Raw genomic sequence first — 23,208 nt, forward strand, 5'->3', positions numbered from 1 at the left:
GTAACTCCTAAAAGCCGCCCATTAGTTTGAGATACGCTGAAATTTCAATTGATCGAGATTGATCACGAATCGAGCTTCGGGATTTGACGTCGGACCTTCGGGGGTTTCAATAATAAAATTTTGGACGTTTCCTCATCCAGTGTACAATTTCTTCGCAATTCGCCCCAAAGGGTTCGGGAAAAATAAAATTTTGGACTGAAAATGGGAAAAGACTCATTTACCCTTGGAGAATACAAAAAAGATTTCACTTTAGCTCAAGGGCATTTCGGTCATTACACCCCTTGGCTGAAATTTTGACTAGTCTTGGTGGAGGAAATTACCATTTTACCCCTCTTGACTTTGAAGACCCAAAATATCTACGCTTGAATTATCCAACCTTTTATTAATTAATTTCTTTGGCCTTCTTCTTCATGAATTCAAGACACTTTCTCTCTCTAGCTCACTCCATCTCCCTTGGCCGAACTCCATTGTCCCTCTCTCTCCCTCACCGAAAATTCTTCAAACAACCGCCGGTGTCGCCTTGAACCGCCAGAGCACAACTACGCCGTGAACTACCGGGAACCGCCGGATCTTGTGAGTTTTTAGCCGAGCAAAGGGAGTCGCCGGAGCCTCCAGATTGGGGTAAAAAATTCTCTCGATTTCTCGCCGGAAAACTTGCTAAAATTGTGGTAAGTTGGTCCCTAACCTTATATTAGGTATCTAGGGTGCTAATAGACTTGAGATTTGGTAGTTTTGGGTGAAAAATTGGTGGTTTTTGGCCATTTTCATGCCTTGGCCGAGAATGAGAGGGAGAGGAGAGAGAAGTAGAGATGTTCTTGAATGAATAGTGATTTTTCATGATTACTAATGGACGGCTAGGATTTAATCTGGTTGATCTTGCTTTATTTGGACGGCTCACATTGAATCTTGCTTAGGAAGATTTATCCGACGGCCGGGATTAATTCATGCATAGTGGAGATTAATCGAGTGGTATAGATTTATCGCACGTCGGAATATTTCGATCGTACGGTCACGATTAAATTCCATGGTAGTATAGATACTGGTATGGTACGTATTAAACGTATGTTAGTATAATTCTGATCGTACGGTAGTTATTAATTGTTACATTGGTATTATTTCGATCGTGTGGCATAGATTAATTTTTGTAGTGACAAAAATTAATCGTGTGGCCCGATTGACCATTGGTCTATTATGACCTTATCGGGTGATTCCGATTTATTAATTCTCTAACGTGAGTGAATCACGTGATTCCGATCAAGTATCTGCCAAGTACAATTTAATCGAGTGGTCTCGATTGGGCAATTGAGGATAATTGGAAAGATCATGTGGACCTAATCTTTTATTGGAGAAAGTTGGGAAGATCGTGTGGTCTCGATCCGCTAATTAGGAAGATTAGCGGGATCATGAGATGAAGATTGATCGATCGGAAGGATATATGTGATCATGTGGTATCGGATGAGCGATCGAGGAATTATTGGGACTAGATGGTCTCAACGTGGAATTATTGAGAGGAAGTGTGGAATTTTAGCCTGAGGCGTTATGACGCGAGCTCTGTTATCATTATTTTACCCCGAGGCGTTATAACGCGGGGTACGTATTGTGAGACCATATTATAGCTTGAGGCGTTATGACGCGAGCTCCATTATTGTTTTATCCTGAGGCATTAAACGCGGGATTGTGCTTATTATTTTACCTTGAGGCGTTAAATTCGGGGTTGTGCTTATTATTTTATCCCGAGGTGTTAAACGCGGGATATTAACCCGAGGCATTATTACGCGGGTTACGGTGACCTGAGGCGTTATTACGCGGGTCCGTCCGGTTATAATATAGCTTGATGCGTTAAACGCGGGCTTTGGACCAATGTGAAATTTTATATGATAGCCTGATGCGTTAAACGCGGGCTCTGGATCAACGTGGAATATTAATAATGGCCTGAGGCGTTCTTACGCGGGTCCGTCCAGTTATAATATAGCCCGATGCGTTAAACGCGGGCCCTGGACCAACGTGAAATTTTATACGATAGTCTGAGGCGTGAAACGCGGGCTTTGGAGCAACGTGGAATATTTTTATTCAAGTCGGAGACGTGAAATATCGATATGGGGGTAACGTGGAATATTTGTAAAGGTGTGGCAATTTTTGGAGAAAGAATGGAATATTCGGGAATTTATTTGTGGAATTTTTTATTGTCGGATGATTTGTTGGAAATTGATCGCCTAGGACGTGTCGGGAGGCACTAGAGCCCTAACCTAGGGTTAGGGGCTTTCTTGCTGAGATTTTATCTCACTCCGTTGTAGGCTCTCATTTTTCAGACACTCGGCCTCAACAATGAATGATCCGCCCAGGAGATTCGGTATTCCCCGAGGTCATGGTACCAAGAGAAGACAGGGAGGTTGTAGAGCCATCGAATGCGGAACAGTCACCTGAGCTTAACGAGGATGAGTTGGAGACGAGAGATAATATAGTACCGGATAGTGAGGACGAGGCTTAGGGTAGTTGGCCTCTTGAGGTTTTGTAGAGTATTTTCTTTTGGAAGCATAGCAGGGTTCGACCGCGTAATCTTTTGTTATAGGTGATCACAAGCTTGTATAGTTGTCTCTGAAGCCCTAGGTTTAAAGGTTGTAACAATTATGTATGTATGTACATAAGTTTGTCTTATCATCCCAAGTCATCGTGATGTTAATTGGTTTCTGTACAGAGAATTGTTTCTGTTTCCGCAAGTGTTGTATTTGTTGGCCTTTGGATCCTGGAGAGCTGTATACGATCGTGGCCAAGTGGGATGTCGACGACTCGCGGGGTTCAGGTCGTGACATTCCCCTTCAAGAGAATCATCCATAATAACTGTTCAAAGTAACAAAATATAGAGTTACAATTAGAAAATAGATAGATAATCTAAATCATCCATAAATAGAAATCATCCATCATATATATGTAAAATTCACTCAACCAAAAGAATACCAAGTAAAAACAGGTCTCACATTAGAACATAAATTGGAATATAGTTCATACGTAGTGTAAATCGAGTGCTAATCATACCAACTACAAATAAGTCTCACATTACAATAAAATAGAATATAAAAGAGTTCAAACAAGTAGCTAACATCCTAGTGACGATTATTGTGCTCTTCCAACTTGAACTTGAGCTACTCTACTTTTTCTTCATCTCCATCCACGTTCATGAAGATGTGCCGATTTTCTTTCTTTTCAGCAAAGTGTGAGAGTGCAAAAAAGTACAACTTTCGATCTTGCTTAATCTCAGGTGTGGCCTTCAATGTTTGCATAATTTCCTTATGAGGATCAAACTCCCTTGCAAGAGATGATACACTACTCCTACTTTCAACGATTGAGCAAAATCTATCAATTTTTGATGCTAATATAGCGAGTCCAATCAATTTTTTTCCTTTCTTTCCTCCGGCTTGCCTGTGCACTGCTCTTTTATTGCTCTTACTTGAACTTGATTGAGCAATATCTTCACCTGCATTATCCTTTAAATTATCATTAGTTGATCCAGCACCATCACCCATATCAGCTTGTGGGGCCTCAATCTCCTCATTATTGATTAAACCTTGTGTAGGATTCCATATGACACTTCCAGTGGCAACTGTTCCCCCGAACATTCTATCCAATAACACTTCAAGATCTGGATGTATGCCTTTCGTTCGAAAAGCCTTAAACTTATGATCCTCCTATTATAATATAACATTTTTGTAAGTTGTATCATAAAAGATGAACTTGCAAAAAAGTAAAAAAAAAAAAAAAGATAAACACCTTAATTTTCCTCTCCCACCATTCGTCATTTGCATCTATGGTCTTCTTCCTTGCATCCCATCCTAGTCCTGTTTCATTGAGAAGCAATTTCCTCCATCTTTTGTATTCTTCCTTAAGATTGTCCCACTTACTCTTCATTTGATTTTTGTCATACTTTTTGTCCCTCAGCTCCTCAAACTTGTTAATTATAACTATCCATCCATCCCTTTTGTTGCTTGTAGGGCGATTGCCTATTTCAATTTGTTCAATGCACAACTTACAAAAAATTTCTACATCTTCTGGGTCCCAATATGCCTTTTCCTTTGATGAACTTGCCATCTTCTAGTAAAATAAAGACAAACATTTGGGAGATGCAAATAAATTAGATAGATTTTTACTAAGGGTCACTTTGCCATGAAGAAATACATGCCTAGAGGCAGGGGATGCAAGAAAAAAAAATCCATAGAGGCTTCTTCTTCGCTTTCTTTCCCATTATCAACTCAAACCGATGAACTGTTAACTCTAAATTGAAATCTGAAACTCAAAGCAAAAAAAAATAGCTACTTTCTATTGTTAGCTCAAAAAGATAAGAGCAAAAGTGCAAAACAAGTGTTAACAAGTAGAGAACCAAGGAGCTGCAATCTCATTAAACAGTATGTGAGTCTTGTAACCGGTAAGTTGCGCCAATAACTCTACCACACTCTAGATACACACAAAACACCATTGGACCACCTGCACAACACCTATTTTTTACTGGTCAAATTTTATGGGGTCATTGCAAATTGCTGAAAACAAAGGCATACTACGAAAGTGAGAGGTGACTCTGCCTCAAAAATAAACCTCCAAGACCGGTTTCTCAATGGAGCAACTAAAGTCCACAAAAATCTCCTCTCCCTCTTTCATCTTTCACTTTGCGGGGTTTTTTTGGAACCTCTCATTCCAGCCCAAGAACTTCAACTTTCCACGATTTCAAAGGTTCGCATGTTCTTTGTTTCGGGTCAAAGTGGAAAATTACTTGGACCCGTTTCACACGATACCCCTTCGTTGGCCACGTTTACGTAACCAACCACGAGTCCATCATCAAGCAGCCCAAATAGGACAAAGAAAATGAGAGAGAACCAGGGGAACAAAACTAGAACTTGAGAGCTACTACCGGATCTCCTCAATTCCCCAAAAATGAAAGAGAAAACAAAGCATGATGAAAAATCGTTCAAAGAATCCACAATGAAACTCACCAGAAATGCACGCGAAATCCGAAGGATCGGACGAATTTGGAGACGGAGAGCGAGCAACCGATGGCGTGAGAGTATGCCTAAGAGAGACGAAGAGAGGAGGAGGAGGCAACTTCTAATCCGGTAAAACAAAAAGAGGCAGATGTAGGGTTTCTATATTGGAAGGGGCAACATTGGAATTATAAAGATCTTTGAGAACAAAATGGACAAAACAAAAAATCATTTAACTATTCTTGGCAGCATGCGGAGAATGCCAAAAAGCTAAGGCAGCTTGAAGGCTGCCTTGGGCTTTTGGTTTTTTCAATGTAGATATTTGGCCTAAAGGTGTTTTCAAAAATCTTCCCAAACTCCAAAACTTTGGCCCCCAAAGCCCCTTGGGAGTGCTCTTCCCAAACGCACCCAGACTTGATCTGGTGAGAACTCTGATAAGTGGAGATGTAGATCAATTCACGTGGGAGGAGAGGGCTCTTATCATGGACTGCTTAAAGCTTCTTTCGGCCCACCCGAAAATCCGTTTGACCCATTGTCCCAGAGCATCGAACGCAGCAGCAGATTGGGCTGCAAAAACACAGAGACTTAATGAGCTACCCCCGTAATTGGCTTTTTTCCTCCCCTCAGACCCTTTGGTCTTTACTTTGTATGGACGCCCCTTTTGCAGGGCCCCCCTTTCCGAGCTAGTAATGAAATAAATTCGTTTCTGACCAAAAAAACTCTCCCAAATATTGTTGTGGGATAAACTCAAGCCATACCATATGGACAATTGTACAATCCCTTAGAATATATATAAAGTTATTTCCACACGAGACTTACATTTCAAGCAATATGGATTTCCTCCCGAGTTGCAAGACATCTTCACCATTAGTCAATAGTCGTTCGTGAGCAACTAGCCAGAAGAAAGTTCTGATATGTTGAGGTCCCTTCCACTTTCAATTAGTGGACCATATACTATCAAATTCTTGATCGTTGCCCCATCGATTACCTGGCATGCTGTCTTGATAGAGAAAGACCGGCTTCCAACAAACATATGATATTTCTATGAAGTACTTTCTAATGCATTTAACAATTTTAATTGGTACTAAATCATTGAGAAGAGGGCACCAGAAGTCTCTGAACAGATACGAAATGTTTAATGACATCCTTCAATAAATTTTTCTTGGTGCAATTGGGCCTCTAAACTATTTGCTTTGTTCTGTACGAATGGGTCCTTCAAGATAGGGGAGGAGAATTGAACTCGTTCAGCTTTTCGTCCTTCCCTGTGCATATTGTAGCTTAGAAGAACATACATGATTTGATTCTTTCTTGGTTGGGAGGATTTTTCCCTTGTTTTATTTTACGAAAGCTCTGAATTTCTTAGTGTGGTTTATATGTTGAAATAGTCCTATGACCCTTTCACTTGCTGCGCATGAACTGCGTTACTGATCCCCTGCTTAATTATCATCACTATTAGTATAGTGTGGGAAACACAAAACGCGTAACTAAAGAATCAAATTACATCCATGGGAAACAATCAACATATGTCCACAAAAGAAAACCTACACTACAGTCCGAACCGTTTATGTTTTCTATGGTCGAAATCATCATTATCTTAAACAATTGCACTTGTGATGTTGTGAAAGTGATGGCAATACGATTTTTCGTTGTTGTTTCCGGTTGTCTTGCTTTTCTAAGCAATGGCCTACAAAATCCCGTGCAGAGCACGGGCGACAAGACTAGTTAAGATTGTCAATTTCGAAATTGGAAATTTAGCCAAATGTCGTTATGGACACGCATTTATGCAGAGAAGACTTGACTTAGTGCGTGTCCGGCACTGCAAGAATTGGGCGTCATTTTGACTTGGAGAGATTATTAGAGGTTGGATTCTGTCTCCTTGATTGGGCCCAATTGAAAGAATGGATGTGCCTTTTCTTGTACGGCAGTACACACTCTTGCCATCTCATGAGTTTAGTTGTGTAACGTCAAATAAGGTTTTGGCTTAATGTTATGTGTTCTGTATGTGAACAAAATTAGTGGGTATTTTTACGCAGAAGCAAATCAGATTATATAAGGATTTTGCAAGGGCGACTATGAGAATAAAAACATATTATGAGCCACGCATTTTTTAAGAAGTGGACCTCATAATAATTTCTGATTATTTATTATTTATATTTCTTGTAACCTTGAACATGATGTTAATCTCACAGTAAACTGAAGAAAGTCATATAATCGTTCCTCTTAGTATAAAATGTAGTTCATACTGATTTACGTAGGATCTAATATAGTGATGACCACTTAAATAAAAATCCAAAATGTAAGTCTTGTCCGGTGGATTCTCTCGCATGTCGGTATTTTGTTTAACAGATGAAAATTCTTATAGAGAAACGTAGATGTACAATAAAAGTTAAGGGCATGGATACAAATAAAATGTCGAATAAATTAAGGAATAAAGTGGATAACCGTTATAATCATCTAATGTCATATTTATTTTACTTTCAAGTATAAATTCTTATTAGGTTAGAGGGCACATGCGGGTATTGTTTTACTATGTTGAAAGAATGGCTTAGTATAAATCTTTCTTGCCATAGTGACACTTTGAGTTCGTCACTTAGTGTAATCACTTACCTAATTTTTATACGAAGGTTACTAATCACGTGGAGAAATTATTAATTATAAATAGGTCGAAAGTCAATTTCCCTCCTTAGAAAGTTACTATTCATATTGAAATAACCGTGAGATGATTATGACTGATTAAGCTGTTGTCAGTCAAGTGATAGTCGTCAATGACGATGACCTGCTAATAAATCACGCCTGGTCATCAATCAGCCTTTCCAGTTAAGCACGGCATTGGTTGACTTCAAGTCAACAATTGGGAAGCCATCTAGATGGGTTGTCCATCATCCATTGGAAACTTCAAAATACTTGAAAAGTCCACAATTGTCGACATCAATGCCCAAATCAAAGAAAACGAGCCAACTGGAGATGAAACGGCCTTCTTCATAGTTTAATTTGTCGGCAGAAGAAAATTCGAAACGCGACGGGAGGTGCAAATAATAGTTGTGGATTGAGAATTGACTATGTAATAGTTTTGAGATAACTGTGAGTATAATAATTTGTTTTAAGCTAGAAAAACATGAATAATAATCAATCTAAAATTAGTACGAGGTCCATTCATTCAAGAATTTATGGCTTACAACATACTATTATGCTAGCAAAGCCCCTTTTAGATTATATTTCTCTTCATTCCAATGGATAAATTGTTTTGCAGCAGCTTCTTTCCACCTTCAGCTTCTTGTGTTGGTTAAGGACTCCTTCTCAGCACGTCATTCCTTTTCAAATCCACTTGTCCACCTGGGACTTGAATGAAACGAGCCCAAGGCGTCGCCCGTCCATGCCCCTTCCCTTTGTTTTTTTGTCCGTTTTTAATTCGTACGTGACTTCATCGTAACCAGTTATTCGAAGAACTAGATACAACAACACTACGTTTTGAACTTGTAATGCGTACGAGATAGGACACGAAATACGCCTCCGTCCTGCTACGAACCAACGTCATGTTTGGTTCAGAGGCATGCACATTTCATGGAATCAACGAGTGAGGTTCCCTCAAGAGCATTAGTCGCCACATCCACAGGGATGTGGCTAGTGATGCTTTAAACAAGGATGTGGCTACTAATGCTTTTTGAATAAGTCCGTCATTGATGGTTGACAAGTCTCCTTCACTAGCGGCCGCCTCACCTCCTTATAATTTATAAATCTCCTCACTGTCAGTTGAGTTAGCACGTACCAATATCTCTTCTTTCTTTTCAGTTTTCAAGTTATGGAACCTCAAAACATTAGCTTTGCAGAGTTTCAATCGTGTCATTTCCTTGTTGGGATCGTGCTTGCTTTGTGCTTTACCCAAATCTCCTCTACCACAAACGAAACCGACAAACTCTCTCTTCTTGCATTTAAGGCAGGAATAACTGAGGATCCTCTCGGCATCCTCAGCTCGTGGAATGATAGCGTGGGGTTGTGCCAGTGGCATGGTGTCACGTGCGGTCATAGGCACCAAAGGGTCACGACACTGGACTTGAGTTCGCATAAACTCTCTGGGACGATCTCTCCTCATATTGGGAATCTCAGCTTCTTGAGAGAATTGTGGATCAGAAACAACAGTTTCGGTGATGAAATCCCCCTGCAAATCACCCGGTTGAGCCGCCTACGAATCTTACGATTGGAGAACAATTCATTGGTCGGTGAGATTCCTGAAAACATATCAGCTTGCTCTAATCTTGTCATCCTCGCTCTTGGGGGCAACCAAATAACCGGGAAAATTCCTACACAAGTTGGTTCATTACCCAATCTACAACTTCTTTCTTTGCAACCAAATAATCTGACTGGGAGCGTGCCTTCCTCCATTGGGAACTTATCTTCTCTAGAGGAGCTTTATCTTTCGCAAAATAACTTGGATGGGAGCATTCCTCCAACCCTAGGCCACCTACTGAAATTACAGTACTTTTATGTGGCACAAAACAAACTGTCGGGTCCAATTCCAACTGGAATTCTGAATCTCTCTTCTTTAACTAACTTCGATGTCTTATTTAACCAAATTCGAGGGAGTCTTCCAGCAGACATAGGCTTTACACTTCCAAATCTTCGGTTTTTTAGCATTGCCGCAAACCTATTCAAGGGACAGGTTCCTCTGTCAATATCAAATTGCACAAAGCTAGAGTCACTTCAACTTTCAAGGAACAAACTTTCAGGTAAAATTCCTTCTTTGGAAAATCTGCATGAGCTTCAACGGTTCACCAATTTTGAAAATCAGCTCGGGTATGGAAAACTCGAAGACTTGAACTTTGTTTGCTCTCTGACAAATGCCACGAAGTTACAGGTATTGTCCATCCATGACAACAGCTTCGGCGGAGTGCTGCCAAAATGCGTAGCTAATTTGTCCATCACCCTCATAGAATTTGCTGCCGATGCTAATCTACTATATGGAGAAATTCCCAAAGAGATTGAAAGTCTTGTGAACCTGGAAGTATTGAGTCTGTCAAGTAACAAGTTTTCGGGTGTTCTCCCCTCAAATTTGGGGAATCTACGATATTTGTCCTTTCTGCTGTTAAGTGATAACTACTTGGGAGGGACAATTCCATCTTCTCTAGGAAATCTAACCAAGTTGACTACACTAGATTTGGGTGGGAACAACTTTCAAAATCAAATCCCTTCAGAACTGTTTAACTGCCCATTTTTGAACCTGTTAAATCTTTCTAGTAACAATCTCAGCGGTACCATACCCTCCAAAATCATGGGTATTTCATCACTAACCATCCTTTTGGACTTGTCTCATAACCGCCTTACTGGAGTTTTACCCACGGAAGTAGGCAACTTGAGGTTTTTGACTGCATTGGACATCTCCGAAAATATGTTAAGAGGTGAAATTCCAAATAGTATAGGTGATTGTGTCGGATTGCTATCATTGAGGATGGATGGCAATTCCTTCCACGGGTCCATTCCTCAATCAATGAGATCGTTAAGAGGCATTGAAGAATTAGATCTTTCACGCAACAATTTTTCCGGAGAGATTCCGCTGTTCTTGGGTGCATTTCGTTCTTTGAAGGTGCTGAATTTGTCTTACAATAATTTTGAGGGCATGCTTCCACGTGGAGGAGTCTTTGAGAATGCCACCACTATTTCTGTTATTGGGAATGCTAAGCTTTGTGGCGGATCGCCCAAATTTCAGCTTCCCAAATGCGTCTCCAGTAGCTCCAAGAGTCGAGAAGTCCATGTATTGAGATTGTCTGCTTTTGTTATTTGTGGCCTTCTCGGAAGTGCTCTAGTTCTTGCTATTCTATATCTCTGCTGGTGGAAGAGGCGAGTACAAGAACCGGTTTCAAGTTCTGTTGATGTTTTATATTCGAACGTATCTTATGGAGCACTCCTAAAAGCAACCAATGGTTTTTCTTCAACCAATCTAGTCGGTGTTGGAAGCTTTGGTTCTGTTTACAAGGGGGTACTTGAGGGCAGTGGGACTACCGTTGCGGTGAAGGTGCTTCATTTAGTGGGCCGCGGTGCTCTAAAGAGCTTCATAGTTGAATGTGAGGTACTAAAGAACATCAGACACCGAAATCTTTTGAAGATACTGACAGTTTGCTCGGGTATCGATTATCAAGGAAATGATTTTAAGGCCATAGTATATGACTTCATGGACAACGGAAGCCTGGTACAGTGGTTACACCAAAAAGCAATGCCCTTTCTTGGAAACGAACCTCCGAAAAAAGTGAATTTCATTCGGAGGATAAATATTGCTATTGATGTTGCTTCTGCACTTGATTATCTTCATAACCAGTGCCACATTCCCATCATTCACTGTGATTTAAAGCCAAGCAATGTCCTCTTGGATGCTCGGATGGTTGCACATGTTGGTGACTTTGGATTGGCGAAATTTATCCTTGGATCGTCCCTTGATATCGTAGCTAATCAAATGAGCTCTGTGGGTCTAAGAGGGACAATTGGTTACGCGCCACCAGGTAATCTCTCCACTTTCTATTCTAATGATATTGAGCTCCACATTCTTTTTTTATGATTGGCGCTCCCAATTTCATATGCACTATGATCTAAATGCATAGCAGAATATGCAATGGGATGTGAGGTCTCGAGAGAAGGTGATGTCTACAGTTATGGCATCCTCTTACTAGAGATGTTCACCGGATTGAGTCCCACCGAAGACAAATTCAGAGACAATTTCACTCTGCATAGTTTTGTCGCGGCAGCTTTGCCTGGACAAGCATTGGAAATTACAGATCACATCTTGCTTCTAGAAAGGGAGAGTCGTTTCAACCCCAACAATCGTCATCACTGGCTTTCCGAAAGCGATACCATATTTCAAGAGTGTTTGGTTATGGTATATGACATTGGAGTAGCTTGTTCCAATGAAGTGCCTGGAAGTCGGATGAGCATCAATGGTGTTGCGAGTCAGCTGCAAAAGATTAGACAAAAACTGTTTGCATTGGGTTTACATGAACAAGATGAGCTGCCGCGGGTGATATGATAATTTCTCAGTATGTCTCGTCTTAAATGTTTAGCTTTGCTTATGCTATTGCAAACAAACATGTAAAGTGTGTAGCGGGGTGGAGAATAAATCACGTATGTTCATTATATATCAAGCTAGCATATGCCCCGCAGTGCAGAGCCAATTTTGTAATATATGTTAAAATGTGTTTGGAGTTTGAGAACACCATCGAAAACCGATCTGAATCGATGTGCGGAGGAGTCTGGCTGTATGAGGGAAAGTCCGAATTGGATTTTGTGACGGCCTTCTTCAAATCCGAATCCTTTTGCAGGTTGGACTCGAAAGTGGTGCTCGAATTTGGAGCGTTAGAAGAGGGCTCAAATTATGATATTTGAGTTTTGCATGATTCATATACGAATTATTCCACTTTCGTTAGGAGGGGAATGTCGTAGAGTGGGTTTTTATGCCTTATGCTTTGGAGGGAGTCGTTAGAGGCGGCTTCCTCAGAAATTACGCCCTGAAGCAATCCGAGAACGTTCAAATCGATTAAATTTTTTCGGTAATATTTTGTCTATTTCTTTGTGATATTGACTGACTGTTTCATGAGTAATTGTGTGAGGCTAAACACTGAGATTACTGGGTGTACCTACGATTGGGAAACACTAACAGTATTTGAAAGACTCAATTGTGGTTATATTCTATATTGTTTCACTTGATATATAATGGAACCTAATGTTGTTCTTCACATTGAGTAGGTCACATCCACTAAACTACGTAAATCTAATGTCCATTTGTATTCATGTTCTGTTTAATATCGTGCTTGATAGATTGCTTTTTTTTTTTTTTTTTTTGCCTCAATTAGGATTAAACCTAAGTCTGGTTGACTTGAAGCAAATTGATGGTAATAATCAAAGGAAAAGTGAAAATCGATAAATTTTGTGGGAAGAATTTCGACTTCCAACTATGTAAAATGAGAATTATACATATTTTAAAATGATTTTTTTTTAATTCTCGAAGAAGTGCATATTATACTAGAGTCTTCGTCGATATGTAAGAGTGTTTGAACCGTTGATATACGTATTGATGCATTGGAATTTATTTCTGTAAAAAAAATCTAATTTGAATAGGGAATTTTTCTAATTACATAACCCATTCGGCAATATTTTTTTGTTTGGATCAGACATAAACCCGAAACAGCACAATCTCTAGACAAAAAATTCGATAAACTTTTACTCGTCATGTACAAGAATTGCTGCGTCATAAATTTGATGATGAAAACATCGTGATTGGTTCAGATTTACGATATTTCCCCTCACTATCGCAGGTGCATTTGCCATTGACTGGGGGATAAGGTACGTTCCCGACATGCGACCTAATTTTGTGTAGGAAATTTCATCTGACGTAGGGAGATTATAAGTTGGTTGCACCTTTCGTACCCAGGAAAAGCACATAGTAGAGCAAGGACAACAATCAATGAAGAGCAATGGCAAGAATGGTACAAAGATGTTTTGGTAGGAACACTGCAAGAGTGAAGTGAGGCCTACATTGATCAGCTAACAGCTCCTAAATTACTGTCCAAAAGAATCTAAAGAGGAGAATCACAGTCACACTCATAAACGGACTAGGAGAGACCAGCAAGGCAAACGACTCTCTTGACGGTCGGATTATTAATTCCACCGGAATTTGTAATGTGACGATGTCCCTCCTATGCCGTATGTGCTGAGACCAGGAGCCATGCTTTTAGGCCCTCTACCCACAAGCATCTTCCTGAATGGGCATCCCCGGTCCATATATCAAACGGCAGCGTTCACTGAACGAACCAACAAGTCTAGAGACTACTTCCCTGAAAAACATGGAGGCGACCTGCCAAAAATGAAAGCCATTGTCAATCCCAAATGGTGGCAGATGATTTTCGGTTCAACTGAGACTTTTAAGTAACCAGCCAAATTGAGGTCCCGATCAACAGTTGATTGCACCCATCATTTATAGATGCAATCTTCACTCATGAGGACAACATCAGAGTAAATACAGGGCCCAGAATAGTTTTAACACCTACATCCAGAACAGCTGTACATGCAGAGATGTTGTTTGAGATATGCTAGAACTTACAACATTTTAAACAAAAATCGAGATAACTTCTGTAAATGCAGAAGGAGAATGATGCATAGAAAAAATGGATCCAATAATCATATTAAACAATGGGCAAAACGAATCAGTGGCAACACTGTCGCCATTACAGCAAGCTCAAGAGATCATACTCCAGCGAAAGACTTGAGAGGCCCTATCAAGGGGACACAAGTTCCCCAGCAACAAAACGAACGTGAATAGAATACTATCCAATATGTAGCCTTCCATTTAATCAAAAATATTAACGAACCATGTGCGAATCAATCCCCCTAACCAACCAAGAGAAAGACACGAAAATTGTAAGTGAAAAAACAAAAGTACGATTCACCTAATCGGGCCGATAAACATAGACAGATACAAGTAAGTCAATCATCAATACTAACAAAGGAGAGCTCCGTACTTGTCGGTAGAGTGGTGACTGAAACTTGAAATCCACCAAAAAGTAAATGCTGCAAGGTCCTGGAACTGGTCCTGAATTGAATTGCCAAACATTTATCAAATGGTCGAAGAGGGTGCTCTGCGACACTGTCGTCTGGAAGTGACAAAAAAATTACATCAGAGGGATTAAAGTGCAGAGAGAGAGAGTATCTAATACATGATCGGCTACACCGGTGGCTGATACACAGTAACTGCCTACCTGTACTCATTAACCAGAAGATATCAAATTACTTACAAAGATATGATCTTTGTCAAAATGTACATAATATAATCTGATCAAATGAGAAGAGATACAAAAAAATGGAAGTTGGACAATAAATCAAGTGTCCAAATTCATGTATTTGTACAAAGGCAGCTGCTCAAGCACAATGCTTTCAACATCTACTTGATACTGACGATGAACTATAGTTTGATTAGACAATACAACTTAGAATACAAGAAACACATATTCCATCGATTTTATGTAGTGATGGGGCAAAGGAATGACCAAAAGAGAAACAAAGAGTAGCGGGAAGTAGGTTGACCAAGCATATTCATCCAAGCAGTGACACAACGAAACATGATTCTACCCAAGGAAGTAGTCTGGGAGTCAGTTTACCTTTATGTACTGAGGTCTTTTCAACTCTACATGTGAAACATAACTTTCTACTAAAAATTTAAAACCAATCTCAAGCTCCACATCAAACAATCCATCAGGATATCTCTTTATGATCTCCGAGCGCTGACACTAGGGGACGAAATCTTGATACAGATCAACCGCCGCAACAACATCAAATAACTGCACTGGAGAATACCTGCTAAGCAGAGGAAACACCGAAATTTGTAATTTTATTGAAAAAACAATCGTGTCACGATATCACAATGACGACAAGGAGAGAGAGCTTATGAGGGCAATGAGTAACACCTGCAGATTCACGCATTGACCATTCACGATATTAGAGATAAACATTACGCAATTTCAGATAGTAAACCATGCAGACAACACTGAAAAAAAAAAATGACATAAATTCAATACCAGAAAGTTCGGTCTTAGACAAATAAATATGAGGTTTGGCTAAACAGCATCTTATATCGCTGCATTCTCCAAACAAACCATTGCAAGTAACAACCTTTCACTGAGATAGAGACAGAGCAGTGAAAGCATGAATGAAGGCACAAACAAGCTTATGCTTCAGAACAACCTACTAAGTTATATTGCCCGCCCAGATCAAAGTCCCATTGATCGAAATGTAACAATTTTAAGCACACAAATCAAACATTAAAAGGACAAGTTCAAATGTATAATCAGTAGTACCCCAGAACACGCCTCTCTTCATAGACTCTGGACAAATCGCCTCCTTCTTCGCCATCTCCACAGCCCAGAAACCGCCTCTTCTGCACAGCGTCTCCGCTATGCAAGCTCCCCCGTAGAATCCGGAGGTCGTTGTTTGCATCAGACGGTCTGTGGACATAAGGGGCTTTCACACCAGCAATGCATCCCAAACATCGCGTCTGATCGCAACTCTGAAGCTGCCGATAGGTCGAAGCAGGCTTAATCACACGCCGGTTCCAATTCTTGCGCGTGACAATCGATCCCACCACCGACTTACAGGTCGACAAGAATGGAGGCATAACGGGTCCTCAGAGAATTCGGAAGATCGAAAATTTGCAAGGAACGCGAAGTGGGTTGCACGAATTTCAGAAAATTCAGAGGTCGGGAGATGCAGGTGCCGATGGAACCCAACGCGTGAAGAGAGATTTGAGGAGATGGGTCGTCGAAGACGGAGCTCCGAAAGGACGCAGGAACGGGTTATAGGCTTACCGATGGAGGGATGAAGCAGCTTCTTCTGGTGGGGGTTTCTTGAACTGAATGGAAGGAAACAAAAGTCCCCCACGTAACGCCCGTCCAAGCTTCCATGCCCCTGCATGGTCGCTTCTGGAAGACTGAAAACGTGGGGGGACAGAGAGAGAGAGAGAGAGAGAGAGAGGAGATACGTGTAGAAATTTGGCATTGAGTGTTGAGATTGGAGGTTTCTGTTACGTGAAACGAAAGAGGAAAAGAAAACGAGATCACAGACAGCTCTGGCCTCTCCTTGGACCTGGGAAAAACGAAGAATTTCACCCAAAGCCATAGCGAAAAGTCAAACATGGCCAAACAAATCAGGAGTTCACGGATTGGATTGGGCCAATCGCGGGTGAAAATAAAAACCGCAAGCCCAAAAACCCGACCCGAAAATGGTCAGTCGCATTTCGGGTGGGGTTTTTTCTTTCTATTTCGAGCCCGGTCCAAAACCGTTTGCATCTTTATATAATTTCTTTCCAAGGTAGATAATTATCGAAGTGTGGTTTATACTTCTTGAAGTGCGGCCTCTACGTTGTGCGTGTAAGATGGGAGAAATATTTTGAGAAGGCTCAATTGAACTATCTAGAATTTCTGTTTCGGGTCAAGTCTAGAAGATCAACTTATCCTAAGGAAAGCCAATTTAGTTCCACGATAAAATTGAATTTTTTTTTTTTGGTCGGAAAAGGTTGTAACCTTTCATTCATAATAAGAAAACCTACAGTAGTTGGTGCTCATATAGTCGCAACATAACAGATCCCATAGGGGTTGGGAGGGTTTAACCATCCAATCGGGAGGGAGCAAATTTTTTTGGTGGGCTTTTGCGACCCAATCCGCAGCGCCGTTAGCCTCCCGTGGAATATGGACTACTCTAATTTTTTCTTTGCCTAGTTGGGCTATAATAACTATGCAGTCTTCAAATAGAGATCTGAAAGCCCATGGACTCTCCTCGGGCATCTGTAGAAACTTTGGGATGGATACGTTGTCAGTAAAGATATCTATCATCTGCTGCTCCTCTTGTACGATTGAAGAAGAACTCACCGAATCCAACATCTGCTTCTTATTATCTCTCTCTGCCTGCACCACACGAAGGGCTTGCAACACTCCAAGGGTTTCCATCTCCGGCCACGAGCCTGCGTTTTCCTCCTTCGCAAATCCGGCTACGATGACGCCTCTGCCATCTCTGCAGATACCGGCCACGGATCCGGATTTCTCACCTACTTTCCACGAGCGATCGACGTTGAATCTCCACGCTTCCGGTCCCGATGGATTCCACATCTGAGGTGAGTCCGTTCTTTTTCCTCTTGTGCTCCGTTGGCTTAGCAACCCTTTGTCAAAAATCGCACTATCCGCCTCAGCTTCGTCCACTATTAACGCAGATATGGGTTTTCTCCCTCGAAATACCACGTTGTTCAAGTTCGGAGGATGGATAAGTGGATTGCTAAAGCTCTTACCAGTAATCAAAATCCCCCAGCACTTCTCGCAAACGTCCTTTGGCGCCTGTGGAACTCTCTCTTTCACTTGGGTCGGATAGTTTCAGTGTAGTAAGGGGTCTCACAGATTAAGATCAAGGCGGCTTCACTTATCTCCCAGAGTAAGTGCTTCATGGACCAGTTCGGGAGCCTCCAAATAGCCCATTGTTACAGAGAAGCAAATCAAGTGACGGACTGGGTTGCCAAACTCACATATGAAGGAATTATTTCGTGCAATTGGATCACTAACACCCCGGAAGCTCTCACGTCCATCCGTAACCCTATACCCGCACATGGCGGTAAGCGGGCCTCTTAAGGTTACCTTAATGAGAGGCCTTGTGATTCGAACAGGGATCTGCCGCGTCCAAAGCACACAAACTTTCGGTGGAGTCCTTTTTGAGAGTTTTCCCCGTTGTCATATGATCGGAGCCCAGCTGCAGCTTATGAGCAAGCTGATTGGAATGCAACTTCTGTTCTAACCACTTGGCCTTCGAATGGGACTGGATTGGGCAACTACATTGTTAAAACAGAGTGAACATTTCTTCTAATTTACTTCCTCGGTTTGTTGGGGCCTCGTAAAACCAGCTGAAGCAACTCCCTCTTGAAGTTTAGCACTAAACCCACGTCCTAACTTGTCTCGACACAACGGGTTTAGCTTTCGATAATCGCTCGAGATCAATTCAATCCCTTTGCGGTTAAAAAGCGCGAAACCCTCATCAAATGGAAGAGTCTTCGTGGATTATGGTTTTAAGTCATTGCGCCGATGACAAATCACGCAGAAATCCAAGTCTAACAAGATCGAGCGTTTTCCTGAGGGAATGAATGTTTTGGCATGGATAGCCAAACTTAGCTCGAATATCGGCTTTCTAACCAGCATGGTGGCGACATCATATGGACGTCGAGGTGGCCTTCAAATCGGCTAGCCGAAGGCAAAACCATTCGGTATATAGAAATGGACGTACATGTCGAATTAGTACCACCCTTCATGCTTAAAATTGCTATTTCATCACGTTCCCAAGCGATAGTTATAAATGAAGTGAAGTTGAGGTCATTCATGAACATTGCTTCATGGGAACGCCCATCGTGCATCATACCTGTCTCCAAGCGAACTACCGTGTTGGATAGTAAGGGGATAAGCAGCTACTTCACAGTGTGCATCGTAGACGATCAGTGATTCAATATAATCCAATTTCCATACAATTGCCACAATGTTCGTTATGATGTACTAGTTAAACAAGATTGCTCAGCACTTATGGGTTCGCTCCGTCAATTTACTACCTCGGTTGCTTTATACAATAGCAGATCGAGAATTTTCAAGTTGAGAAGGCAATACAAAAATAACAGGTCTACTTTGTACCGTTGGGTGGTAAACCAATTCTACTCGGGACGTTTGTGTGATAGCTCTTTCTATTCATGCTTACATTAATTGCAACAAGGATGTAGTGATCGGATTGAAACATGTGAAATCAACTACCAAGGACCGAATCAAACACAACTTCAAATGCGTTTGGCCGAGCTTTGACGAGCGACTTTGGGCCTCCAAAGGCTTGTACCAAAATTGAGGTAGTTGGCAAGACAATTATAAAAGCCTTCAAGCCAATGCTAGGGGAAAAGTATATTAGAAGTGCCATAACTCGTGTACGGCGTTCACTTATGTGTCATAACTTTCAAAACGTTCACTTAAGTGCCATAACTTTAAAAAATCGTTCACTTGAGTGCTACGTCGGAGCAAAATCGTTCACTTGAGTACTACAATAACTTTTCCGACGTGCCACGTCGGTTTTCCGGCGTCAACAGTAACTTTTCCGACGTGTCACATCAGCTTTTCCGGCTGCTATGTCAACATGGCACTCAAGTGAACGATTTTTGAAAGTTATAGCACTTAAGTGAACGTTTTGAAAGTTATGGCACTTAAGTGAACGCCGTACAAAAGTTATGACACTTCTAGCGTACGTTTCCTCAAAGCTAGCATTTTCAAAATCCCATTAACCCAATGCAAGTCTCATCACCAAGGATTAGCTTTTAGCATTTTCGCAATGCTGCTCGAGGGGTTAATGTTTTCTTTTTTGCAACTTTGTCCTAACTAAAGTATCTAAGTTCTAGTTTTACCTTCACCAGCTTTACTGTGTATATCTATCGGCATTGCGCGACGCGGCCGGCCCACACCTAAGGCCGCACGAGCTCGGCATTAAGTCACCTTGGGTCACGCAATCTCAGGCGAAGCCCAAGTTGTCACAACCTTTGGGTGGCATCGCCAAAGGTCAACCGTCCTCGTCATGGGGTCCAGCGGGGCCACCTGAGTTTGCCGGACGTCGGAGTTGACGCCTCAAGACCTCTACGAGCCCTCTTCGCAACGGCCTGAGCGTGAGTTGGGTGGCATGATCCGAGGCCCTCAATGCGTCGTTCAATCTCTCCTTCTTTTTTTACAGTTTTTCATTTAGTCCCTCTTTCTTTTTCATATTCTTATTTCAAAATCATCTTATATTAGATATGAAATTTGTCAAAAAAAAATGTGCATTCACCAATTGCTATTTACATATCCTCCCAAGTGGTGGGAGTTTTGAGAAGCAAGGAATGCCACTGTTCATGGGGGAAATCCTCACGATCACCAATGGATGATCAATCCCATCAAATGATACCCAACCTGTCTTGGAGAATCGCAGTACTTTCTCCATTCTAACATTATCCAATTCATGCGCGGGATTGCGAAGGGTGCCTTTTGTCCTGTTGCAACGCGAGAACCCGTACCTTAATCTTCAAGCGAACGCCACGTTCTCCTTTCCCACTCACTTGAACGTTCCACCAAACGGAGGAGGAAGGGAAGGTTTGAGATAAGGTTCCCCTCTACTTTTTTGGCCTGCACGTGAAAACGACCGAGCTTCGTTGACGGGGAAGAGAGCAAAATCCAGTGAATACGACATGAACGATGCAGAAGGGATGGGGCCAGAATTGGAATTAGCAATATCCGACTCACATGCCCTTTTCCTTGTAGATGGGATTGGAGCAAAGAGGAATATAAGGGAAAAGATGAGAGCCTGTAGTTTTAGGACAAGCTTGCCGGTGCTTGTAACTAGTGGTGACAATTTTTGCATATCTCGAACATTCCTAGGAAAAAAATTAACTGAGACAAGTTAGAATTCGAGTGAGAATTACCGAAGAAGTCCTAGACCCATTGTAGGGATGCTAATTCAGCCGTGAATCGATCGGTTTGGTCAATTTAATCATAAACTTTTTAATAATTTATCAACGCAATCATTTTAGCCCGGTCGGCAATTGTTGACATAGACCCCAATTGTCTTACATGGCACGGCTATTGTAGCCGGTGCAGACATGGACAATTTTTACCTTTTTAGAATTTCATACTTTTTATTTCTCTTTTATTTTCTTTCTTCTTTTCACTGTGGGCAACCCTCGCCGACATTGGTCGATGGCATTGCGGCTCTCGCCTAAAACCCTCGCCGGCCATAACAAGGGATGGCAGCCCCTCTCTAGATCTAGGCAGGGCGAGGGCCGACAAGGGTGTCCTGAGTACTGCCAAGGCCGTGGACCGGTGGAGGGAAATAATAAACAAAACAGAGAAATGGGAAAAAAAATACAAAAATTATCCACATCAGCAATGGTCGTGCCACGTAGGAAAGCTGGTGTATACGTCGGCAATATCCGGTAAAAACCGACCGAAATGACTACATCAGCAAATCGCCAATTTTAATAATGATAGGAATTGGATGATTACATGAGCATTACTAACTTCCAGATTCGGATCGTTCTAACCGGCTCATGCCGATAACGTATTGTAAAAGTAAACGGTGATTTTTGGAATCAACTCAGAAACACAAAGTGAACTTGAAAAGGGTACGGTACATTGAGAGAGGAAAAATCGTTCATGGAATGTGAAAGGTGAAACATCAATCCATATCAATATACATCAATGTATATTAATGTATTTGTAGCATACATTGGAAGAGAAAATGGTGAAAGGTGAAGCATCCACATGTGATTAATATATTTATAACATTATTTTGATATTTTCGTTTTTTATTTTGTGGCCTTTTTCCCCAAATTGCCCAAATTGAATTCCCCCAACCTCACAACCCAAAAAAAAAGAAAAAAAAAAAGAACTCCCCCAGCCCAAAAGCCGACTTCTTGCTCTTCCCCCGCCCCTCCCCCCCAAATCCCCTGGCCACCTCCATCTCCGCAGGGTCCTTCTCGCCCCCCACCGCCGCGACGAATTCGCCCTTGGGAACGAAATCCCTGAGCTTGCGCTTGTCAGAGAGGTCGCTGCCAAAGTCGGACCACAACTCACCTGAGTTCTTCCGCTGATACCGAGTCTCGGAGCCGGGATCAATTCAGCTGGGGTTGTCGGAGTGGATGGAGTCGCCCGCCTCGCTGGCGGTGCCCTTAGGGTACTTGGCGGAGCCGTCGATCGAGAAGTAATTAGGCCGGATCAGGTATTGGTGGCCAAATGGACCCGTGGGCCCGGAACCGGCCAGTTGACCGGGCCCACGGTTCCAACCCGGAACCGGCGGTTCTGGACTGGTTTTATAAAAAAAAAAAAAAGGAAGTAAGTTGGGTGAAAAGAGCAATTAGGCTTTGGAACCGACGGTTCCGAACCGGAACCGGAACCGGCCCGGAACCAGCGGTTCCAAACCCGGAACCGGAACCGGCTCTTCAAGGGCCGGTTCCGGTTCCACCTCTTTTTGGAACCGGAACCAGCGGTTTCGTCGAACCGGCCACGCCTAGGATCGGGTCCCTCGACTCATCCTTGATCTCATCGAGGTTCCTAAGTTTTTCGACACGGTCAAAGTCGGAGCTAGGGAGCAATTCCCAGTAATGGAGCTCACCTTCCATGGACAAGATAAATTGGACGAAGGTAGCAACGACCATCGAGGACGCGACGGCCATCGCCCAGTCCAGGTGAGGACCGCCTTGCCCTTGGCTGGTGGGGTCGCGAGGGCCCTCGTCCGCGGCCACCAAGGCCGCAATAGCGGTCGCTTGGGGCCGTCACGGCTCCGCCGGCCCAGGGCAAGCTGGCCCTAGCCCCTAGACCGTCCGGTGGTGGCCAACGCCGACAACCCTCCAACCTTTATTTTGCAAATAGAGAGAGAGCATCGGCGCTGCAAAAACCAAGAAAGGACCATAAAAAGAAAGAAAGTTTGCAAAATAAAAAAAAATATGAAAATTCCATTAAAATATTCAAAACGATCATTTCGCCGGTGCCACGTCATCTTTTCCGATGTCCACATCATCTTTTCCGGCGTCCACGTAAGTAATTATGCTTAAGTAGTCGATTTTTGAAAATTATGACACTCAAGTGAGCGAAAAAAATAGTTATAACACTCAAGTGAACGCCGTACACAAGTTATTGCACTCACAATGTACTTATCCCCTTTATTGGAGGAAAAGACAGAGTCAATG

The 23,208-nt window shown here is 42.1% G+C and overlaps 2 protein-coding genes and 1 pseudogene across 2 annotated transcripts; 1 reads left to right on the forward strand and 2 right to left on the reverse strand.

Annotated features, from left to right (window-relative positions):
- Positions 1-3,140: 3,140 nt before the first annotated feature.
- LOC125313877 (L10-interacting MYB domain-containing protein-like) lies at positions 3,141-4,104 on the reverse strand. Its single transcript, XM_048274787.1, has 2 exons — positions 3,766-4,104; positions 3,141-3,683 (listed from the first exon to the last, which is right to left on the reverse strand). The coding sequence occupies exons 1-2, from the start codon at positions 4,081-4,083 to the stop codon at positions 3,141-3,143; spliced, it is 861 nt and encodes a 286-aa protein (XP_048130744.1). The 5' UTR covers positions 4,084-4,104.
- A 4,662-nt stretch (positions 4,105-8,766) lies between these two features.
- Positions 8,767-12,067, forward strand: LOC115747892 (probable LRR receptor-like serine/threonine-protein kinase At3g47570). Its single transcript, XM_030684222.2, has 2 exons — positions 8,767-11,455; positions 11,558-12,067. Exons 1-2 carry the CDS (start codon positions 8,767-8,769, stop codon positions 11,974-11,976), a joined length of 3,108 nt encoding a protein of 1,035 aa, XP_030540082.2. The 3' UTR covers positions 11,977-12,067.
- A 1,338-nt stretch (positions 12,068-13,405) lies between these two features.
- Positions 13,406-16,449, reverse strand: LOC115747862 (annotated as a pseudogene).
- Positions 16,450-23,208: the final 6,759 nt, after the last annotated feature.

This window comes from Rhodamnia argentea, chromosome 2, assembly GCF_020921035.1.
Source record: "Rhodamnia argentea isolate NSW1041297 chromosome 2, ASM2092103v1, whole genome shotgun sequence".
Taxonomy (NCBI): domain Eukaryota; kingdom Viridiplantae; phylum Streptophyta; class Magnoliopsida; order Myrtales; family Myrtaceae; genus Rhodamnia; species Rhodamnia argentea.

Coding starts and splice junctions, on each gene's coding strand:
- LOC125313877 (XM_048274787.1), bottom strand. CDS start 4,083: ATGGCAAGTTCATCAAAGGAAAAGGCATATTGGGACCCAGAAGATGTA. Junction 3,684..3,765: donor GGTGGGAGAGGAAAATTAAG/GTGTTTATCTTT, acceptor ATATTATAATAG/GAGGATCATAAGTTTAAGGC.
- LOC115747892 (XM_030684222.2), top strand. CDS start 8,767: ATGGAACCTCAAAACATTAGCTTTGCAGAGTTTCAATCGTGTCATTTC. Junction 11,456..11,557: donor AATTGGTTACGCGCCACCAG/GTAATCTCTCCA, acceptor AATGCATAGCAG/AATATGCAATGGGATGTGAG.